We start from the raw sequence: 24,093 nt of genomic DNA on the forward strand, positions 1-24,093 counted from the left end.
CTCTTGGCACTCAATGTTAAACTACATATATAATTCTATTCTGTTTTATTTTATGTGATTCGTTTAAAATAATGGTTTTTAATAACTTGGTTGTCTAAACAGTTTTAGCCATGATTTATCCCATAATCCGAACAAAGTTCCGAGTCAAACTATGACGGGCTGAAGGCGTTTATTTGACAAGTGAAAGGCACATTGTTCAGGAGCATATGCTTATTGATACATCAGCTTAATAAGATGCAGACAAATGTTTTGTTAAACTCTTCTGTTAAGGAATCAATGCTTGTCGAATAAATTTCTTGTTAAACTTTTGAAAAGTGCTTTAATTTATCATTGTTGATACCGATGAGGAAAGTCGAACATTGACTACATTCTCAATTGAAAAATCATTTAAACAGTTATGTGTAGAGCATAATTTTAGTTCAGCTACCATTACCATTATTAAGCAACAATTCAGCAAGCTTGCTTGTTTGTGACTTGCAATTGTTAGTTGGGCCCTTTTTCCCTCGTAGACTGTTGATCATACAAAATTTTCGAAATTTGTATGAAGTTTAGACTTTGGTCAGAACCCTTTCTATCCCCTAAGAGTCTACGTAGTTTATGGACAGGTCCTAAATAAAATATCGTTTACTTATTCAAGACTAGCCATTTTTAATGATAGTATACTCTACAGAAATAAATAGAAATGATACAGCCGAACCTCCACTAGAGTTACGATTTTTGTGAACTACCATACCAAAAATTGACCCCATACCCCGTTCCCATTCCACCTACCTGAACGGCAGCCAGCCCAATGCCAATCCCGGCCATCAGCAGAGACTTGGACCCAAGGAATGCGGACAACTTCGGGAAGCAACCCTCCGGATCGGCATACTTCCTGGTGCATTTGCTCACGCCGATCGGCAACTCGTGGCAGCACGATTTCGGTACGGTATCGTTCTTAAAGATTGGCTGCCAATCTTCCGGTCCATTAACACCGCAGCATTTCATCTCCGATTGAACCAAATTCCACGCTTCCTGGGCGGCCAAATTGGTCTTGTAGTTGTCCAGCGTTTCGTTGAAGCCCTTCTCCAGGATGCCGCTCAGTTCCTCGTGTTTGTAATAACCGGCGACGCCGATTCCGATTTCGGCTAGGAATACCAATCCGAGAAAGACTGAGAACTGTGGAATCAGAGAAAGAACGGCAAACATTTGATTACGCGATGGCATTTAAAATGAAATTGATTCTCTTTTTGATCTCATTTTTATGAGGATATCCTTACGGTCCTTGTAGTCGGTACTGTCGGGGGACACGTGTTCGTTATCTGTCGTTGTCGTCGTCGTTGGTTTGCGGTAACCTATTTTAAGTAGATACTTTTTTGTCTCTGGACTTCTGGTTAATGTACCACTCATAATTTGAGCTTATGAAAAGGAAACAACGTAAGCTGATTTTGTCAAATGATTGGATATATAATTGAACAAGTTGCAAATTAAATCATGAATAATTCATGATAATTATTATCTTTTTTGTAGATTGATTGCCTTATCAAATTAATACACCTGAGGGGGTTAGAAGCAAAGGGATGTAAGTGACAAAACTCACTTTCGAGTAAATGAGGTTTAAAGTTTTTCATCCCATACTAATACTGCATACATTTTAGTTTCAAAACTTAACCAATTTTCTCCAACTAATTGTAATTTTCCTAGTCATCGTGGAAATAAACTTATAAAAGTTCCTACAAGCTTGAAATCTTGTTTTGAAATGCTCATTTGCTCAGTCGTGTATTAGCTTATGATTTATATTTGACTAGCTTCCCTTTTATTCAGCGTTGACTGCTTTTTTTCGATGGTTACACAACAGCAAATCATTCAAGTTCTTACTGCTTAGTGCTTCTGTACTTGACATGTGTGTAAACGAACTAAGTATTTGGACTTACAAGGTTACCGGAATTATTAAATAAATAAGTGTAATTTTGTTGAAGCCACAAGTGAGTTACAGCCAAACGTAATGGATAACCAGTGTAAGAAATGCTCCACAGACATTGATACTTTGAACTGTCTTTACACTGTTTGTGAGGGGAGATGCGCTAAAAAGTTCCACGCCACGTGTGCAGCTATAACTGAGGACCAATTGTGTTCACTATCCAAAAATATCGTTTGGATATGTGACGAATGCATATTCGAGTTCCGTGAGGCCAGAGATCGCATTCCTGAAACTACCAAGGCTCTACCGTCAGAGAGCTCGTTTACAGCCGATATAGAGGAAATAAAATCACAAATTGGAATAATGAACAATTCGATCACTAAATTGTCTATTGGTATCACATCATCCACGTCATCTGCAACCGCACAACGGCATTCAACACGTCTCAGCTCAACACCAATCAACTCACCGCACCAACCGCCAAATAATACAAGTGTATGTATGTCCAATAGAGATAAGTGACATTTCAACACACGAACACTAGCGCAAATTTTTCCTCACACAAAAGTGCACGCCGATTGAAAGACTATTCAGATTGCATATGCAAATATTACCCAATCGCATTGGGTAAAACGAGTAAATAATGATAAAACTAACGTCCGGGGTAAGAGTGCAAATATTTTCCTCGTAGTTTCACAACTACATCTACAAAAAAGGCACGCATACATTTGAACGTGATTACCACTATAGCTCGCAGTCGCACTCGCCTGAGCACACTTCTAATGAGTCGTTTTCGCTGCTTTTAACGAATATCGACCGACGGGTGACAGAAAACGACATTGCTCTGTTGGTATCGCAGTCTCTTTGTGCTCCAGAACCCGAGTGTTTGAAAGTAACAAAATTAGTTCCTCGTTATAAAAATTGCGATGAACTGGATTACATTTCATTTAAAATTGTGTTAGCCAACCGTTGGAAGCTGCTAGCCATGACTGCAACAACCTGGCCACGCGGAATAAAATTTCGAGAGTTTGTTCGTAGGAACAATGATCCATGGATGCCACCAGCGCTGAGGAATGAAACAATTTAATGCTCAAAATCCTGTATATGAAACCAATATATGATAATTGCATGATTGCAAAACCCGTATAATCTGCAGTTATTGTTCTTGAAAAATGATTTGTTAACTTTATTGATATTTGTTAATGTGATGTGTTTGTTTTAGTTCTAATATGAATTTGATGAACAATAATGATGAATTGTAAACTGAGTGTTATAGTCCTGTGTTTTTGCCTTAAGCCGCATCTTAGATTTAAACAAACCATAATATTAAGTTATACAGTCTGTACAGGTAACCTGAAGACGATGTAAATAAATAAATAAATAAATAAATAAATAAAATTGACAAAATGGTCACTTTCACCCCTTTGTATCTGGGCCCCTCAACTGAAATTTATTCATCTTAAACAATAGTTGTGACTGACGTTGTTTATTTGGATTGTGAGGACGTCCTCTAGTATGTTGCTTTGGAGCCCCCGACTAGAAAATTATAACAAAAAATATAACATAATCTAACAAACCATGATATTTATAATTTAATGGGTTATAATCATGTTGAACATCCTTGGTGTTTTCAAAATACTATAACTCAATTATATCACATTTTATTATAAATGTTTGAAAACGCATTGTATTATAATTAAGTTTTGAGTCTCCGACATTTGAAAAATAATGTTACAATAAATATATCAAATTTTGATAGAAACTAGTAATCCTGAGGCTAAAATTCATATTACATTATGTTATAATTTAATTTTGATATGATTATAACAAAATAGGTTATAATCTTGATTAGACCAGTGTACTTTTTGTTACAATTTAAGGACAAACTTGTTACAATCCCGAAATGGCCACCACAACGGCCGACTTTGGTACCTACTCACGATTTCGAAAGCACAAATCTCTTCGTAAACAAAAACCAGCGCACCTGAGCTTCTTATTTTAAGCTAATTACAAGTGAGCAAGAACAGAATAACAAAATGCACTGTTGTTTAAAGCTTGCTTCTTGAGATTTGTGCGTCCGAAGCTCTGATGCACTGTTGAAGCGGGATTTTAAGATATTTGTCCTTAAGTTATTTTCACATCCTCCTGCATCTAGTTATAGAAAAATATTATAACATCATAAAACAATATGATAAAAACTTGATATAATTTTCCAGTCTTGGTAGCACGTTTGCCTGCATTTGAGAAGTTTTTGCCTGGAAAAAATCTATGTGGCTACATACATTGCTTGAACAAATATTCGTTGAACATGCAGACAAAACAAAGCATGAATTGAACTCCTTCAACGACTATAAATTTCTTTAGAGATTTGTTAAGAAGTTTGATTTCTAATCTTTCCAGAATTCGTTCCAAAATTATTTTAAATATTATTATCACTCTCGATATTTTCTTCATGATTCTTCCTTTTATTCCTTTCCCGGATTCCTTCTTGGCTTTCCCACTTTAAATTTCTTCGCAGTTTTCCAAAAAAAAATTCCCTAAATCATATTTTTTTTTTCCTGAAGGTTTGCCGGAGCTTTTCTGGCTTTATGGCTGGTTTCCACCTGATAAGTACTGTGTAAAAGGATAGGACAAGTAATGCTCACGTAAAACTTTTGCAATCAAAATTACTTAGGCGTTCGCAGTTGATAAGTAATTCACAGCCAGAAAGATTTGCCAACAGATGGCACTGTTATGCGATGCTGTCAGTCATGTTGTTGATTTTCCGTACGGAATAATATGTCGATGTATTATTCCGTGAGTAAAAGGGACATTTCTCTTTCTTTGTGTTTCTTCTTTCGCGCCTGCGCGTTCACAGTGTGCATTAGTATTTAGCCGTGTCGCTCTATAATGTGTGCTCCGTCGTCCCTCAGCATGGCTGCATCTGAACACGAGATTGAATTTCTTGAGGTTGAATAATTTGCCGTTACGTAGTTTAAAAATTTATAAAGACACCCCAAAACTGAATTGTTTATAAATAGTTCGAGTATTGAAAAAAGTAAATAGCATTTGAGTTTAGCTGATGAGGAGACAATGATTCTAAAAACTGTTGCATCATAATCATTTCATTTCGTTTGATGAATAAAATGTTCTATGGTGCACTAGAACCATGAGAAGTAAAGACTGTTTTCGATGAAATTTGGACACAGAAAATAATGTATAGCTTTTGATTGCGTTCACAAAATCAAATATTTTTTTGATCAGGAATAATATATAATGTGTAGCTAATACCATAACAATGGCAACAAATTCAGTTTGGTATTGGCGCAGATATTGTTAATATCATAAAATAAGATTTTAGCAAATTTTTTCATCCGTTTTAAAAATTGTAAAGGCTATAATTTTGATGTAACTCGTCAAGACGTCTGAAAATTTGACTCGAAGTTCTTAACAGAGTATCAATAAACTGGTAAAAAAATCTTAAAATCGGTTCAATCCGTTTTTCTGGTATTCAAAACTCAAATCACTTCAAGGCATATTTTAGGTACATTTTAACCATTTTATTCCGTGTGTACTATTTTGTTTGTACAACTGTCGTGACTGTTCCGATTTTTATTAGCATTTGAAACTGTAAAACCATTATAAAAACTGTTCTTAGCCAAATTGCTTGAAAACTTTTCAAGTTATAACTGTGTGAATGTCACGATACAAAAAAAAAAAACATTTTTGATTATTGTGACTTTGTGCCACATATACGGCTATAACTTTATTACGGCTAGATCAAATTGAATGAAATTTTTACACAATATTTCTACATGTATACTTTACATGCAGATCAGTTTTGATTGAAATCGGTTCAGTATTTTTGAATCTAGAGCTATAACGGTGAAGAAACTTCTCAAATGGCAAAATTCTTGTTTCAACGATATCTCCACCAATATTCAACCGATTTTGATGAAATTTGTATAGTATTAGCTTTACGTAATACACTATTTCTGGTAAAAAATTAGTCATTTACAATTTTATTATGAAATCTTTCTGAATTCCAATAATTCGTTCCGAGATCCCTACGAGAATTGCTCTGGGATTCCCTCAGAATTTCTGCTTGGGATTCCTCCAGAAATTCCATCCTAGATCTCTCTCGAAATTAATTTAGGATTGCTCCAGGAGTTCTTTCTGGGATACCTAAGGGAGTTCCCTCAGATATTATTCCAGCAATTTGTTTAGGATTTGTTCAGAACTTCCAGGAGTTCTCTCCAGGATTACTCCTGTAACTCCATACGGGATTCCTTCAGAGTTTTCTTCATGGAATTCTCTAGAAATTCCTTCCGAGATTCCTCCAGAAGATTCATATGAAATTATCCTAGAAGTTCTTTCAGGGATTCTTTCACGAGTTTTTTTTATGATTTCTCCAGAACCTTTTGGAATGTCTTCCGATTTTTATCTGGGAAGAAACTATTGAAAGAATCTCTGAAATCGCTCGTGTAGATATTCCCTGCAAAACTGCTGGAGATATTCCTTAAGAAGCTGTTGGAGGAATTTTATAAGGAACTCAAGAGCAAGTCTTGGAGTACTTCCATAAAGAATAAAAAAAAACTTCTAGAGTATTTCCATGAGCAAAATTTGAGAAACTTCCAGAATGAATTCCAAATTATGTAATCTGCAAGAAATCCCAGTAGAATTTCTTGGAAGAATCCCGGAAGGATATTCTGGATAAATTATTGGACAAATCTTAGAAGGAACTCCTGAAAGAACCTTGACTTATTTTCCAGGAGTCTGGAAGTTCTGAAGAAATTCCGGAAAGAACTTTTGAAAATTCCCGGAAGATACCCCGGGTAAAATTTCTGGAGAGGTCCCTGATGCCACCCCTGGTGCAATCTTAGAAGAAAATCCTGGAAAAATACCAGAAGAAACTATGAGAGGAACCCATAAATTTACTCTTAGAGGAAACCTAGAAGGAGTTCCTGGAGGAATCCCGGAAGAAGCTAGAGGAATTACAAAAGGAATTCTTTGAGGATTCACATGAGAAACGTCCAGAGCAAACCTAGATGAGTCTCAAAAAGTTGTATCTTAGAAAGAAATCCTGGAAGAATCACTGAAAGAAATCCTAGAAGGAATTCCTGAAATGATCCCGGAAGGAATTCCTGCGGCAATCTCCGAATAAATATCTGAGTGAACCCCAGATAAAAAATACTTAAGAAATCCCGGATGAAATTATTGTAGAATAGTTCGAAAAAACTCCTGGTAGAATCTTAGAAAACACCTCTGGAGAAAACCCTGGAGGAACTCCTAGAAGATCCCAAAATAAAAAAAAAAACAAAATAAATAAATCCTGAATTAGAAGAAACTAACGGAGGGATTTTTTGTAGAACTTCTAATGAAAATCTCAGAGACATTTTATAAGAATCCCCTGCGAACTTCAGGTGGATTTTTCGGTGGAACATCTGGAAGAAATTCAAGAGGACTTTCTGTGAAACCCAAAAGAAAAACCTTTGTACGGAATGCCAAAAGATTCATCACAATGAATCTTTCGTGGTTCTTCATTAAATTCCCCGTGAAGCTTTGTCCTACCTCGTATTTCATCTAAAACTCCACAAGGTAACCGTCAGAGTCCCAGCCGAATTCCTCCCACCGTAGTCCGAACTCCAATATTGCAGAATTTATAATTAGTATCCAACCATACAGGGGATAGACAAAATGATCGGGACAGGCAAAATTTTCACTTTTCCAAAAATGTTCAACTAGCTGTAACTTTTCGAAAAGTGCATCAAATATTCTCTCAAATTTTCACTGAAAGTTCATCAACTAGTTGTATATCAGTGGACAACATTTGGAAAAGATTGGGCTATTCTACACGAAGCTATAAAGATTCAAGAAATAGGTAGAATTATTCGATAGCCAACTTTGAGCTATTATATCTCCGGATTAAATGAACCGAATGCAATGAAATTTTGATCATTTATGACTTATATGATGAGCTCTGAAAAACGTTTGACACAACTTTAAATTATTAACAAGAGAAAAAGTTATAGCGATTTTATATATTTTATGATTTTTTAGTAAATTGGTCTATTTTCAATATGCATCCCAATACTTTTTCTATTAATTGAAGGCTATGTTGTGACTTTCCTTCAAAACATATTTATATTAAAGACAATTTGAGGGAATTAAAATAAACTATGAATAGCATCTTGAATTTTGAAACGATGTTGAAGTTTTAGAAAATTTGGTGTTTTATTATGAAAATAAACTAATCGTAATAATTTTCTTCTATATTAAGAATTTTAAGTTGTGTCAAAAGTTTTTCAAAGTTCATTATATAAGTCATAAATAGTCAAAATTTCATTGCATTCGGTTCATTAAATCCGGAGATATAGTAGCTCAAAGTTGGCTATCGGATAATTATACCTTTTTCTAGAATCTTTATAACTTTTTGCAGAATAGCCCGATTTTTTCCAAATTTTGTCCACTGATACACAACTAGCTGATCAACCTACAGTGAAAATTTGAGATTATTTGATGAACGTTTCGAAAAATTACAGTTAGTTGAACATTTTTTGAAAAGTAAAAATTTTGCCTGTCCCGATCATTTTGTCTATCCCCTGTAGTTCTCGCTGTAATACCATTAAAAGTTTTTTTTTTAATTTCTTTTTATTTGTGAATTTTAACTTAGGCTAATTCTTCACACACCCATTAAAAGTTCCCTCAGAATCCCAGCGTCTCTCATTAGCATTTCCCTTGGAACTCCGTTGCACGGTGTCAAAATTTCGATTATTATCGAACTTCCATGTACCTCGGATCTTTCTTCACAGAAAGTCAGCATTTTGGCTATACTTTATAATTGGAAAGTTTTAAAATATTCCATCGGGGAAATTTTGATTTATCTAAGTTTTTGGCTATTTTCCATACTAAAATTAATTAAATACTGATTTTAACCAAAAAACGTCCCATACAAAATGTATGGGAAAATTTTCACCGATAAAATATTTTCTCGTCTTCCGATTATGAATATATAGCCCAAATACTAACAATTTCCGAAGAAAAATCCGAGGTACATGAAAGTTCGATAAAAATCGAGATTTTGACACCGTGGTGTTGAAATCTCACTCGGATTTTCCCCATACGCGCGCAAATTAAATTTAAATTTCAATCACACTTCCTGAGGAAACGAACAAAATTTCTCTAAGTCCAAATCGTAAACAACAAGGTCACGAAACGCCACACGAACAACGAACAATTTATCTAGCAACCGCCGTATGCAGTGCCCTTTTCTTCACATCCTTCTTACAGCATCGTTTCGTAAAAATGCTGTCGGTTAAACAAATGTCAAAATTACTTACGGAAAAAGGAGGAATTTTACTTGAGCGCTCTACTTGGGAACTGGAAACTTAGCTTTATCTAGTTGTTCCAAGTTTCTGTCCAGAAATTTACTCCCATAAAAAGTTCCTTCTGAGATTTTGTCGACATTTTCCGGGAGGTTTGTTCCCGGGTTTTCTTCTACGGGTTGTCCCGATATGCTTCCAGAGTTTGTCGCTGGATTCCTCCTGGAGATCCTTTTTCTTTTTTAATTTGTATTTTGTGTGTTATTCCAGCAGATATATCGAAAACAAAATCTTGGAAAAAATCCTGCAAGAACTGCTGCAGCAATCCAAGAGGGAGCACTCAGAATCTTGGGACGATTTTCTTTAGGGATTCCGGAAAGAGTTCTGGGAATAATCCCGAGAAAATCTTTATAAAATAATCCTAGGAGGATCACTGCAAGAAATCCTGTAAACAACCACAAGGAAAAGCCTGGGAAAAGCTTTGCAAGAAACCATGGGAAACACTCCATGAAAAATATCATCAATGGCTGCAGAAATTCTAAATGGAAATTCGCAGAAAATCTTAGAAGGAAGTCCAGAAAAACTTTGTGAGACAGGCCAGGAATTTCTAGAAGAAATCACAAGAGAAACTTCGGAATAAATCCCGGGAAGAGCTCCTGCAGAAAAATGATCAAGAACTCCTTAAGAAATCCTCGTAGGCGCTTTTGTCGACATCCCAGGATGATCTTCTGGGGGAGTCTCAAGTAGAGCACCGAAAGGAATTGCGGAAAGTTTTCAAGCGAATCCCGAAAGAAACTTTAGGAGAAGTTCCGCGACAACATCTGAGAGGTGTTCTGAGTGAGAGAATCTCTTGTAGAGATGTTGGAATAAACTGTGGAAGAAATTCTACGAGAATTTCATTGGGAAAAATGCAATAAAAACTCCGGTAAAATCCAACGAGGGAGCAGTGCCAGAAAACCCTACAAAAAAAATCTGGAAAGAAATTCTATAGGCTTGCCTTTACTGGCACTTTACCAAATTTGCTGGTATGTCTGAAACATACTGGAAATACTTTTAATTGGAAGCAGGCCCGGATTGTGGGGGCCCGGGGCCCGAACAGATATAGGGGCCCTTTGGAGAGATGAGCAATATATTTTTTTTTCTTTTTGTTTCCCGCGGCTCCCTCCTCCTTAGATCCGCCCTGATTGGAAGGCACAAAATTTTGCTAATTGACAAATTAAGAGATGAAATTTGTGAAAATGCCGGGGCCCGTGGCGTAGTGGCTACACTTTCACTTCGTGATGGTCATGGGTTCAATCCCAGCCCTGACACTTGCAATTGATTCTCTTCTGAGCATATGCTCAAACGGACCCGGAAACTTGGATATCGCCTAACGACAACTCATAATGGACCCCTAATCGGACTAGAAAAGGAACAAGAGCCACACATCAACATCCTCGTGCTAATCATTCTACCATGGAGAGGGTAGAATAGTGACAGCAGCGAAAAGGCAACCAGTTCGATATAGTAGAATAAGAATAGAATACACTGAGGATACTGCAACTCTGAAAATCATACGAATCAACTATGATTTTTTGCCACAAGAATTTATTGCGAAAATCATAGTTGCGAACTAAGATTTTGGATTCAAAGCGCCAACTATTATTGTCATACTGTTACTGTATAAATTTCATAACACTCACGTATGAAAACCATACCGATAACGTATAAAAACTGAAACTATGTCGTATGACTTTCATACATATTTTTATGAAATATTTTGCCCAAATTTAAAAAAAATCGCAATCTGGAATCGAACCAGGGACGTCAAGGTTGGTGAGTGCGTGCTTTACTCATACGCCCATCGACACTTCGGAAGTTTGAAGTGGTTAGAAGTCAATAAAAGTTTTGTTGTTTTTTAGCAATGGTGTTTCATAACACATCTTATCTTTTCATACGACAAATCTTATGGATTTCGCATTTCAAAGTATGAAAAGCATACGAGAACTATGAAACGATAAAAAACAAACAAAAATTACTGATTCATAAGATGTAAACTATGGAAAACATACGAACAGTATCCTCAGTGTACATTTAGGCGCTGTACAAAGTGTAAGTGCAGCTGCCAATTGAAATCGCTCACGCAGTGCCATAGTGGACAAAAGAGCTGTAAATTAGATTAAGTGGTTGAAGAATAAAAAAACAATTTGTGATAAAAATATCGCATTCTGTTGGGATTGAAACCCACGACTCCGCCCAACTAACATTTTCAGCGCTATTAACCTCAGTCATTTGCTTTCTGTTTTGTAACAATCGGATTGAAGCAGTCAACGAAGAATAAAAGGGAAGCTAGTCAATTGGGTTTTTATATTAAGAAAAATTCAATGATTTTATATTTTTAAACGAAAGAGCACCTTTTTCTGAGCCACTATGATTTTTTCAGATTTTTAGAACTTTGTTTTGATACTTGAAACCAATTTCATAGAAATTTTTTCAAATCACCTTTTGACAGCTGGGCAACTGTTTGACAGCTCCGCCCAGTACAAAATCCGACGAGGGGTGATTCATCAAATCACTCCCATACAAACTTCAAATTGATTTTTAAATAGGTTCCCGGACATCAAAATTCATGAAAATTTGGATTTCGGCTCAGTTTGGCATGCAGATTTAGAATATGGAATTATCTCAAGACCGCTAAAAAAACAATTATAAACCATAAGCTAATACACGGCTGCTAAACAAGCACCATACTACTACCACACTCTAGACCACACTCGGTTTTCGAATATCACTCACTTGTCACTGGGGCTGCCTTTACTACACTCTATTCCAACTCCGGGAGATTTCCCGAAAGATGTGAAAACTTGAACAAATCGTATAGGAGTCCCCACTAACAAAACAGTTGCTACTATACAGTAGAATTCGTAATACTGCACTAGCGTGCGCAGGGTTCTTCCTTAGGGGGGGCACTACAATGATGGTGCAATATATGATCATGGTGCAAAATAGAATCATGGTGTTACACGCAATATGAATTCCCAAGATAAACACTCCAAGAATTCCTCCTGTGATACCTCCTGAAATTTCTTCCTGGATTTTTTTAGGAATGTCTGCCAGAATTCCTCTTATATATCCTACAGGGATTCCTCTAGGAAATACTTCACGGATTCCTCCAAAAAATACCAAAGGAATTTCTCACGGAACTCTTCAAGGAATTCCTCGAGAAATTCCACAAGAATTTCTGCCAGAATTCCCCGGGAAATTCTTCCGGAATCCTTCCAGGAATTCCTCGAAGAATTCCGCCAGAAATTCCTTCAGGGAATCCTCCACGGATTCCTCCAGGAATTTATCCAGGAAATTTTCTAGGTTTTTTTTAGGAATTTCTCCAGGGACTCATTAATGTTTTTTTTTCAGAAATTCCTAAAAAAAATCCTCCAGAAATTCCTTCAGGAATTCTTTAAGAAATTCTTTTAGAAGTTCTTTCTGAGATTCCACCAGTAATTTCTTCATGAAGTCTCATATATTTCTTCAGAAATTCCTCAAACAATTCCTCTAGGAATTCCTCCAGTGAATACTCCAAAAATTCCTCCAGAGATTCCTCCTAAAATTTCTTCTAGAAAAAATCTTTTAGGAATGTCTGCCAGAATTCCTTTAATATTTTCTCCAGGTATTGCTGTAGAAATTCTCCACGGATTCCTCCAGAAAATCCTACAGCAATTTCTCACGGAACTCTTCCAAGAATTCCTCAAAGAATTCCGCGAGAAATTTCTCCAGGGAATCCTCAACACATTCCTCAAGGAATTTCTTCAGGAATTCCTCCACGGATTCATTAATGAATTTCTTCAGAAATTCCTCGAGGTGTTCCTTCTGACATCCCTCCAGAAATTCCTCCAAGATGCCTCCAGAGATTTCTTCCAGGAATTACTCCACGGATTCCTTCAGAAAACCATAATGGAACTTCTCCCAGGACACTTCCTGGCATTCCTCCAGGAATTTCTCTACGAATTTCTTTAGAAATTCATCAAAAAATTCCTCCAGAAATTCCTTCAGAAATTCCTGTATGAGTTCCTTCAGACATTCCTTCAGTAATTTCTCCAGGTAGCCTCATATATTTTTTCAGAAATTCCTCAAATGATTCCTCCAGGAATTTCACGAGTGAATACTCCAAAAAATTCTCCAGAGATTCCTCCTGAAATTTCTTCTAGAAAAATCTTTTAGAATTTCTGTCAGAGTTCTCCGGGAATGTCTCCCAGAGCTCTTCCAAAAATTCCTCGAGGAATTCTGAGAGGATTTTTTCCAGGGAATTGTCCGCGGATTCGTCCAGGAGTTTCTCCTGGATTTTTTCCAGCAATTTCAACAGGAATTCCTGCAAGGATTCATTAATGAATTTCTTCAGAAATTTATCAAAAAAACCTCCAGAAATTCCTCTAGGAATCGCTTTAGAAATTCCTCGAGGAGTTTTTTCAGACATTCTCTCAGAAATTTCTCCAGGAAGCCTCATATTTTTCTCCAGAAATTTTTCAAATAATACCTTCAATAATTCCTCCAGAGTTTCCTCCTGAATTTTCTTGTGGGAAAAAATCTTAAAAAAACTTTTGTCTGCCAGAATTCCTCCAATAGTTCCTCTAGGGATTCCTCTAGCAATTGCTCCACCTGTAAACCCTAAAGGAATTTCTCACGGAATTCTTCCAGAAATTCCTCAAGATTTCCTCCAACGATCCCTCAAGGAATTTCTTCAGCAATTCTCTCAGGGATTCATTCATGAATTTCTTTTGAATTTCCTCAGAAATTCTTCCAGAATTACCTCCAGGAACTCTTTCAGAAATTTCCCGAGGAAGAACTGCAGAAACTCCTTCAGAAACTCCTCCAGGGGTTCTACTAGGGATTCTTCCAGAAAATCCTCCAAGAATTTCTGCCAGAATTTCGCGGGAATGTCTTTCGGATCGCTTTCAAGAATTCCTCGAGAAATTCCGTGAATAATTTGTCCAGGGAATCCTCCACGAGTTCCTTAAGGAATTTCTCCACGATTTTTTCCAGAAATTTCTACAGAGAATCCTCGAGGGATTCATTAATGAATTTCCTCAGAAGTTCCTCAAAAAAATCCCCACGGTATTCCTTTAGAAGTTCCTCGAGGAGTTCCTACTGACATTCCTCTAGAAATTCCTCCAAGATGCCACCAGGAGTTCCTCCACAGATTCCTCCAGAAAATCCAAAAAGAATTTTTCCCGGAACTCTTCCAGGAATTGCTCGAGAAATTCCTACGTGAAATCCTACACGTAATCCTCCAGGAATTTCTCCAGGTTTTTTCTCCAGAAATTTCTTCAGGAATTCCTCCAGGGATTCAATAATAAATTTCTTCTAAAATTCCTCTAAAAAACCTCTCACGAACGTTGGATTACAAGTTTCGACTGGATGATGGTTGACTTTTGAAATTTTCGGCTCTCAGTCTAATAGTAGGGGAAATATTCTGTACCGACCGGCTGATAGCAGGTAGTATCCGTACATCAGCTAGGGAATCCTCAAACCAAACCAGAACGAATGGCCCATAGTGTACCAGACGGCGTGAGCCTTTACAACCCGACTGTTTGAACGTTTGCAAAATTTGTGTGACTTATTGATTTGTGTATCGAGCCCTGAAGATAGTCCAATAGCCGGACCGAAACGTTGGCGATGATAGAAGAGTAATCAACGCAATTTGTTAGACTGAGAGCCAAAAATTCCAAAAGTCATCCTCCAGAACTTCCTCCAGGAATTCCTCCAGAAACTCATCGAGGAGTTCCTTTAGACATTCTCCAGATTGTTTTCCTGGAAGTCTCATATATTTCTTCAGAAATTCCTCAAATAATTCCTCCAGATATTGCCTTAGTAAATACTCCAAAAATTCCTCCAGACACCCCTCCTGAAATTACTTCTACGAAAAATCTTTAAGGTATCCAGAATTCCTCCAATATTTTTTCCAGAGATTCTTCCAGAAAATTCTAAGGAAACTCTTCCAGAATTGCCCGAGAAATTCCTCCAAGGATTCTCCATGGATTCTTCAGTAAATTCTCAAGGAATTTCTTCAGGCATTCCTCCAGGGATTCATCCATTAACTTCTTCTGAATTTCCTCAAAAATTACTACAGATATTCCTGCAGGAATTCTTTCAGAAATTTTTAGAGGAAGAACGTCTGAAATTCCTACAGGAATTTCTCCAGAAAATCCTCTAGAAATTTCTGCCTGAATTATTCCAGAGAATCCTAAAGGAATATCTTCCTGAACTCTTCGAAGAATTCCTCCAGGAATTTCTCCAGGAACTCTACGATGAATTCCTTCGGGGTATCCTCCATGGGATCCTCAAGGAAATTCTCCAGTATCTTTTTTCCATGAATTTTTTCTGGAAGTCCTCCAGGTATTCATTAATGAATTTCTTCAGAAATTTCTTTAAAAAATCCTCCAGAAATTCCTTTAGAAATCCTCGAGGAGTTCCTTCAGACATTCCTCCAGAAATTTCTCCTGGAAGCCTCATATATTTCTCCAGAAATTCCTCAAATAATTTCTACAGGAATTCCTCCAGTAGTTCCTCGAGAATTACCTCCAGGGATTCCTCCTGAAGTTTCTTCAAGTAAAAATCCTCTTGGAATGTCTGCCAGAATTTCTCTAATATTTTCTCTAGGGATTCCTCCAGGAAATGCTTCACGGATTCCTCCTGAAAGTTCTAAAGGACTTTCATTCTTCGAGAAGTTCCATGGATTTCTCCAAGAAATTCTCAAGGAATTTCTTCAGGAACTCTTTCAGGGATTCATCCATGAATTTCTTCAGAAATTCCTGAAAAAATCCTCCAAAAATTCATTTTGGAATTCCTCTATAAATACCTCCAGGAATTTCTTCTGGAGTGCCTTTACGGGTAGTTCCAGAATTTCCTCCAAGAAGTCCTCCAGAAATTCTTAAAATGATTATTTCAATTTCTCTACAAATTCCTTCAGGGTTTCCTCTTTAAATTCTCTCAGGGATTCCGCTAGGAACTCTTCCATAGATTCCTCCATGTATTCCTGCAAGGATTCGTCAATGAATTCCTCGAGTAATTCTTCCAGAATTTCATGCAGAAATTCTTTCAAAAACTCCTTTAGGAATTTTTCCAGCAATTCGCCCAGGAGTTCCCTCCAGGGATTTATCCTGTAATTCCTTCACGGATTCCTTCAGGAATTCCTCCAGGGATTACATCAGGGATATCTCCAGGAATTTTTCAGAGCTTGTTCCTGCATTTCCTCTAAGGATTTCTTTATGAATACCACCAGGGATTCTTTCGCGGATTTCTCCAGGAATTCCTCCTGGAATTTCTCCATGAATTCTACCAGAAATTCCATCACGGAATTTTTCTCATGATTCCTCCATGAATTTCTCCAGGAATCCTTGCAGAGATTCGTCAATCCAGAAATTCCTTCAGGCATTCTTCAAGAAGTACCTCCTGGAATTTCTTCGCGGAAACCTACAGATTTTTTTCCAGCGGTTCTTCCAGTGATTCCTCTAAAGTATACTCCAGGAATTCCTCCAGGGGTTTGTCAAAGAACCCCTCCTGCAATTCCTCCAGGAATTTCTCGAAATATTTCTCCAGAAATTCCTCCATGAATTCTTCCAGGAATTCCTCTACGGATTCCTCCAGGAAACTCTTCAAAGATTTAAGGATTGAGTGTGGTACATTATATACCTTTATGATCAAGGGAACGTCAATATAGCGCATGCATGGCAAGCAATTGCAATTTCATATATAGAACGCCAAGATGAATCATTAGATTTAGAGCTGGTGTTAACATCAGTGCACAATGGTCCGAATCCACGTTTTAGCAGGAAAAAAATCCATATATCTGTTTTCGTTAATTTTAGGCATTTGGTGTCTTCAGAGAAGTTCTTTGAATTTGGTTGCTGCATCTTTTCGAAAAATTTTTGATTAGGGTGGTCCTCGTCTTAACTCAAATCTGGAATAGAACTTTTAAATTTCAAGTCATACGCGATCGAGTTCTTCAGCAAAATTGTAGGCAATGCTATTTTGAGCAACTTTGCCGAATACGCCGTTTATCTAGCTCTTAATTTGAACATAGTAGGTCAATTTTAAGTTTTGGCTTAGGGTGAGCCCCCCAAAAACGGTTTTTTTGCAATAACTTTTTTATTTGATTTTTTTCGAAGATGTGAGCTTGGGAGCATTTGAAGAGCAAGTAATGACGCATATTTGTTCTGAACATTGCACGTTGCTAGGTCTTGTCATTCAAATGTTATGGGCAATTTTGACTTAAAAACAACGATGTCTTCAAATGCTTATATCTCATGAAGCTGGTAAAATAAAAAAAGTTCATTAAGCGGCATTTGGAAGGTCACATATAAAGCCAAATGTGGAGCAAATTTTACAAGAACGTTATTTTTTTAAATTGGAATAAATCGACTCCAAAAATCCCCTTAAAAATCGAAAAACTACTTATAACTCATACAATTTTAAAGATAGAGTCAAACTGTCTTCGGGAAAAATGTGGGTTTTCACCATACCTAAAAGTTTCCCATACACGACTTTTTTGTAAAACGTGAAACAAAAGCTTGAAATTGATCACGCTTAAAAATTTTTGCACACCGCATGTGTAACCCTTACACACTTTCCGTCATCGCTTGCAAAGATGGCAGAATGTGTGAAAAAAATGTGTAAGCCAAGCTCATGCTATGAGTTGATGGCACCTTACTCATTTTTGAGCAAGTCGTCTGCGGTTGACAAACGCTTTGGAGAAGAAACGTTTGTTTACACCGCTGAGTTAACTGCTATTGTGGCCATCGTTAACGAGTGCTTGTGAGCTGTTTCTTTTGCAGCGCAGCAGTAAAAGCACTACAACTATAGGCCTATAGTATGCCAAGCGAATTAGGAGCGAACGCCAAAATCGCCTCTTCTTCGGCATTTTCGAGCTCCTCAGCGAGCTTTGGAATCGATTTAAGAATGTGTAGCTCTCACTCATTTTCCAATCAAGGGAAGCGTTCCCTCAATGTGTAACTCTCACACATTCTTCAAATCAGTCTGCAAACGCTTCGATGTGTGACAGTTACACAGACTGTTTCGATTCTCAGGCGTCAACACAAAAATGTGTAAGGTCACTTTGCACTAATTTAGTGTGGTCTGGAAAAAAGGCCAAAATGAGTGATCATTGCACATTTCTGAGTGGACCGATTTGAGCGTGATAATTTGTTTTTAAAGAATATAATCGTTCTGATTTCCTAGAAAAACATAGCATGTACCCCCTTTTTTAAAACACATTTACTGGAACTTTATTTAGCTAGTCGAATTTTTACAAAAACACATTTACAAACAATAGGAGACAATCAGTGAAGTACTAGATTGAAAGTAGGGAGCTGGATTTTTGTATGGTGAGATGTTCAATTCTCCATTTCTGCAATGAATTGGTGCAAACAGCGTGGGTTATATGATTTCTTGGCTTATTTGATGCTGTTTGAGCAAAAGTTTGGGTAACTTTGTTGTTGTATTATTTATTTCATGCAACTTCAACAACACAGTTACCCAAACTTTTGCTCAAATAGCTTCAAATTAGCCAAGAAATCATATAACCCACGCTGTTTGCACCATTTCATTACAGAAATGGAGAATTGAACATCTCACTATACAAAAATCCAGCTCACTACTTTCAATCTAGTACTTCACTGATTGCCTCCTATTTAAAACAAACTCTAACGAATCAACGGAAAGATTGTTACTGGCATCTTAAATAAAATTTATGTATGTAATAAATATCTTTAGCGCCTGATACTTCCTTCTGCTGGCAACGTTTTCCAGTTCTGGAAACCGGAGGTCGTTGAATCTAATCCTCCTACCTAGAGTTGTTTCCAACCTTGGTCGAAGATGTCTCCACAAAGCATTTTTTCGCCGGCATGCGGTAAATTTATGCTCTAGATCGTCGATGCTGTTGGGGCATTGTTGACACATCGGGCTATCTGCTCGATTCTGGCGACCCCTAAGAATCAAATTATCAATTTCAAGCTTTTGTTTCACGTTTTGCAAAAAAAAATCGTGTATGGAAAACTTGTAGGCATGGTAAAAACCTACATTTTTCCCGAAGACAGTTTGACTCTATGTTTGAAATTGTATGAGTTATAAGTAGTTTTTTCAATTTTTAAGGGGATTTTTGGAGTCGATTTATTCCAATTTAAAAAATAACGTTCTTGTAATGTTTGCTCCAAATTTGGCTTTATATGTGACCTTCCAAATGCCGCTTAAAGAACATTTTTTATTTTACCAGCTCCTAGAGATATAAGCATTTGAAGACATCGTTGATTTTAAGTCAAAATTGCCCATAACATTTGAATGACAAGACCTAGCAACGTGCAATGTTCAGAACAAATATGCGTCATTACTTGCTCTTCAAATGCTCGAAGCTCACATCTTCGAAAAAAATCAAATAAAAAAGTTATTGCAAAAAAACCGTTTTTGGGTGGCTCACCCTAAGTCAAAACTTAAAATTGACCTACTATGTTCAAATTGAGAGCTAGATAAACGGCGTATTCGGCAAAGTTGCTCAAAATAGCATTGCCTACAACTTTGCTGAAGAACTCGATCGCGTATGACTTGAAATTTAAAAGTTCTATCCCAGATTTGAGTTAAGACGAGGACCACCATAATCAAAAATTTTTGGAAAAGATGCAGCAAACAAATTCAAAGAACTTCTCTGAAGACACCAAATGCCTAAAATTAACGAAAACAGAGATACGGATTTTTTTTCCTGCTAAAACGTGGATTCGGACCATTGTGCAGTGGCTGCATAAAAATCAAATTGCGTGCGGCAATAAAGATACATGATTGGTGTATAGGAACCCTGGATAACAATGAGATCATTGGGATGGTGCATGCAATGCTGATATGGTGCATGGCATTCAAAGATGGTGCATGATGTCAGTATGATGCATTCGAGTTGACATGGTACATGAAATGCTACTTTGATGTACAGAACTTCATATAATAAAAATGGAGCAAAGAATGTCTAGATGATATAGTGAATGCCACGATTATGCATGAAATTTTTTAGTAGTGCATAGAATTTAACGATGGTGAGTGATTTCGCAATTAGACACATATTTGATTCAAAGATGGTAAGTGAGATGCTGTCTAGATGATTCTGTGAACATCATGGTGGTGCATGGAATGCAAATGGTGTCAGTATGGTGCTTAGTATCATCATGATTATGTTATACTCAACATGTTTTATATTAAGGTGCACTTGCAATTCGTGCAATGGTGCAGGAATTTCAATGTGGCACGGAAATCAACATGGTCCAGGTACGTGAAATGCTATTTCGTATGCGAAATGCCAAAATGGTGCATCAAATTCAAATGTAAACCACATCATAAAGGTGCATAAGTTACCTAGATGATATAGTGAATGTCAAAATGGTGCATGGAATGTTTTGAAGAAGGCGCGTGATGCTACGTGCTGCATTAGTTGTCACCGTTATTCAAAGAAACCATGTTTCATGGTTAGGTGTACGAATTGCAAAAATGGTGCATAGAATACAAAATAAAAGTATTTTATGTGATGCTCACAACATGATGATGCATCAGATGCCTAGATGATATAATAAATGCTGAAATGGCTTGGAAAGCTTTGATGATGCATGAAATTTAATGATGGTGCATATCAGTATGATACATTAGATTTCTAGTTGACTAAAAGACAGCGCTTGATGCGCATAATGCGCATAATGTGTGGATGCCTAGAAGATTTTGTGCACGCGTTGAAGAAGATGTGTGATGTTAGTGTGCTGGCTATTTTGTATGACTAGGTGCACAAATAGCAAAAATGGTGCTTGGCATTCAATGTGGTGCCGAAGTCACCATGGTTCACGCACATGGAATACAGTTTTGGCATACGAAATACCAAAATGGTGCATGTTATTCAAATATGGTACTGACATAACTAATTAGTTAAAAGATGGTGCGTGAGATCAGCCTAGATGATTCTGAGAACATCGTGGTTGTGCATGGGATACTAAGAAATTGTATGTGTACATTAGTTGCCACCATGATTCAGTGATTCTCAACATTTGCGTGGCTAGATCTAAGGTGCAACAATTGCTAAAATGGTGCGTAGAATTAAGTGTGGTGCGGAAGTCAACATGGGTCAGGTACATGGAATACAATTTGGTGTACGATATGGCAAAAGGGAGCTTATGAAATTCAAATGTGAATAAAAATGCTTAGATGACGCGTGAAATGGTGCTTAGATGTTTCTGTAAACATCATGGTGGTGTGGTGTATGAAATGCAAAGGAGCTGCATGATGTATGTATGGTGCATTAGTATTACCATGATTCTGTTATACTCAACATATTCCATATGTAGGTGCACAATTGCAAAAATGATGCAGGAAACTCAATGTGGCTTAGAAATCAACATGGTTTAGGTACATGGAATGCTATTTTGTATGCGAAATGCCAAAATGGTGCATCAAATTCAAATGTAAACCACATCATAATGGTGCATAAGATGCCTTAATATTATATTTAATGCCAAAATGGTGCATGGAATGCTTTGAAGAAGACGCATGGTGCTAGATCATGCATTAGATGTCACCGTTATTCAAAGATTATAAACATGTTGCATGGTTAGGTGCACAGATTGCAAAAATGGTGCATAAAATACAAAATAAAAGTATTTTATGTGATGCTCACAACATAATGGTGCTTCAGATGCCTAGATTATATAATAAATGCTAAAATGGTGCTTTTAAAGCTTTGATGGTGCATGAAATTTAATGATGCACATATCAGTATGATGCATTAGATTCCTCCTTGATTAAAAAATAGTGCATGATATCAGCATAGTGCGTAGATACCTAGATGATTCTGTGAACGCTTTGAAGAAGGTGCACGATGTTTGTGTGCTGTATTAGTTGTCGCCGTTATTCAGCGATACTCGACATTTTGTATGGCTAGGTGCACGAATTGCAAAACTGGTGCTTGGAATTCGATGCGGTGCCGAAGTCACCATGGTTCACGTACAAAGAATACAGTTTTGGAATACGAAATACCAAAATGGTGCATGTTATGCCATAGATTCCTCCTCCATATGGTGCTGACATCACCAATTAGTTAACAGATTACAAAATGTCAAAATGGTGCATGTTATTCAAATGTTTTTTTATATCAAAGGGGGGGGCAAGTGCCCCCCCTTGCCCCCCCTCCCTGTGCACGCTAGTGTAATACTGACAAATCCACAAAGCAGCAGCGCTTCAAAGGCCGTTATGCAATATCTTTACACAGCTAGTAGCTGTAATAAAGAAACTAGTGCACCATGGTATACCATCTATCATCCCACAAAACAACACAACTGTACGTACGATGAAGGGACTCTACTGTTTTGAAACAAGGTTGTTATAACCAAATAAGCAGCGAGACGGCATCTAAATAAAACACAACTGCTTCGGTTAACAGTTAAAAGCTTTCTGATTGTATTTCTCATATGGTATACATTATTACTCGAGAGATACTTGAGCTCTCGCTATCTGATCGAACTCATTCTCTGTACTTCATACATAATCGAAAGGTAGTATTACACTACCACAACACCTCTTCCCTTAAGAAGCTAACGTACAGGGGATGGCCAAAATGTTTGGGATAGGCAACTTTTTTTTCTCTCACTAAAAAGTTTAACATGCTATAACTTTTCATAGAGTGCATCAAAAAATCTCAAATTTTGACTGTTTGTCAAGCTATTATATGTGCATCATTGGTACAAATTTGGGCTTGATTGAATCATATTTCGCAAAGTTAGAACCGTTCGGGTAAAACACCTTATTTTAGACAACTCATTTTTGAGCTGTCATATCTCGGAACCCAGTGAACCGAATTGAATGAAATTTTGAACGTACACTAACAATGTGTAAATGCTTCACAAACCATTAAAACATAGGTACTTTTTAAACGTTGAAAAAAGTTATCATGCATTGACACTTTTTGGATTTTTCTCGAAAAAATGTAATTTTTTTTACATCAATGTCAATAAATTTTAGTGTTGATATCCAAAGATTTTCCACTTCTGTTCTCAAATTATTTCTAATCAGATATATTAGAGCCTATTTAGATTGCAGGAAGAACACATTTAATAATTTTTGTGGGGTATTGTAAATTTTACATATTTTTCTCTATATGGGTAAAAAATTCAACCCGGTATAACTTAATTCGCCGTGAGAAAATATTACATTTTATAACGTCGTATCAAGTATCAATATATTGTTGATAAACGTTAAAAAATTCATTCAATTCGGTTCACTGGTTTCCGAGATATGACAGTTCAAAAAATAGTTGTCTAAAAATAGTGTTTTACCCGAACGGTTCTAACTTCATGAAAAATTAATCAATCGAGCCCAAATTTGTACCAATGATGCATATATAATAGGTTGACAAACAGCCAAAATTTGAGATTTTTTGATGCACTCTATGAAAAGTTACAGCATGTTGTTTTTTTTGTGGGAGAAAAAAAGTTGCCTATCCCAAACATTTTGGCCATCCCCTGTATGTTTGTTCTGAAAGCTAATTTATCGCAAAATCCTGATTTATAAATAATCTATTGATCAATTCTGACGAACATTTAAACACTTTATTTAAATTAGATATTCAGAGTCTAAATAAAATAAAATGGCGTATTACAAAAGCTAAAGCATAATAACAAGTTCATTAAAACTTTAAACCGTTAAACTATCACAATACAATGTATGCAACGATATTCCAATCTTGACATGGTCCGTGTTTGGTGCAACCACCCTACCGTGATAAGACAAGAGAACTGGTCGTCCATTGAAGTATGTATCTCATCAACACAAACTGCACATCCGAAGAATAATAATATAGCACTATCGCTCTCCACCTTCCTTCAGCGTCGAAACAAGTCGGTTGCA

At 36.8% G+C, this 24,093-nt stretch overlaps 1 protein-coding gene across 6 annotated transcripts in view; it reads right to left on the reverse strand.

The window, feature by feature from the left end:
- Positions 1-24,093, reverse strand: part of LOC109414182 (CD63 antigen) — a 242,323-nt gene that overhangs the window by 4,167 nt on the left and 214,063 nt on the right. For all 6 annotated transcript variants that reach the window (XM_062850263.1, XM_062850260.1, XM_062850259.1 and 3 more), the window contains exon 6: positions 772-1,158. In XM_062850263.1, the coding sequence (XP_062706247.1) occupies positions 772-1,158 (387 nt within the window). The remainder of the gene's footprint in view (positions 1-771; positions 1,159-24,093) is intronic.

Source organism: Aedes albopictus, chromosome 2, assembly GCF_035046485.1.
Source record: "Aedes albopictus strain Foshan chromosome 2, AalbF5, whole genome shotgun sequence".
Classification (NCBI taxonomy): domain Eukaryota; kingdom Metazoa; phylum Arthropoda; class Insecta; order Diptera; family Culicidae; genus Aedes; species Aedes albopictus.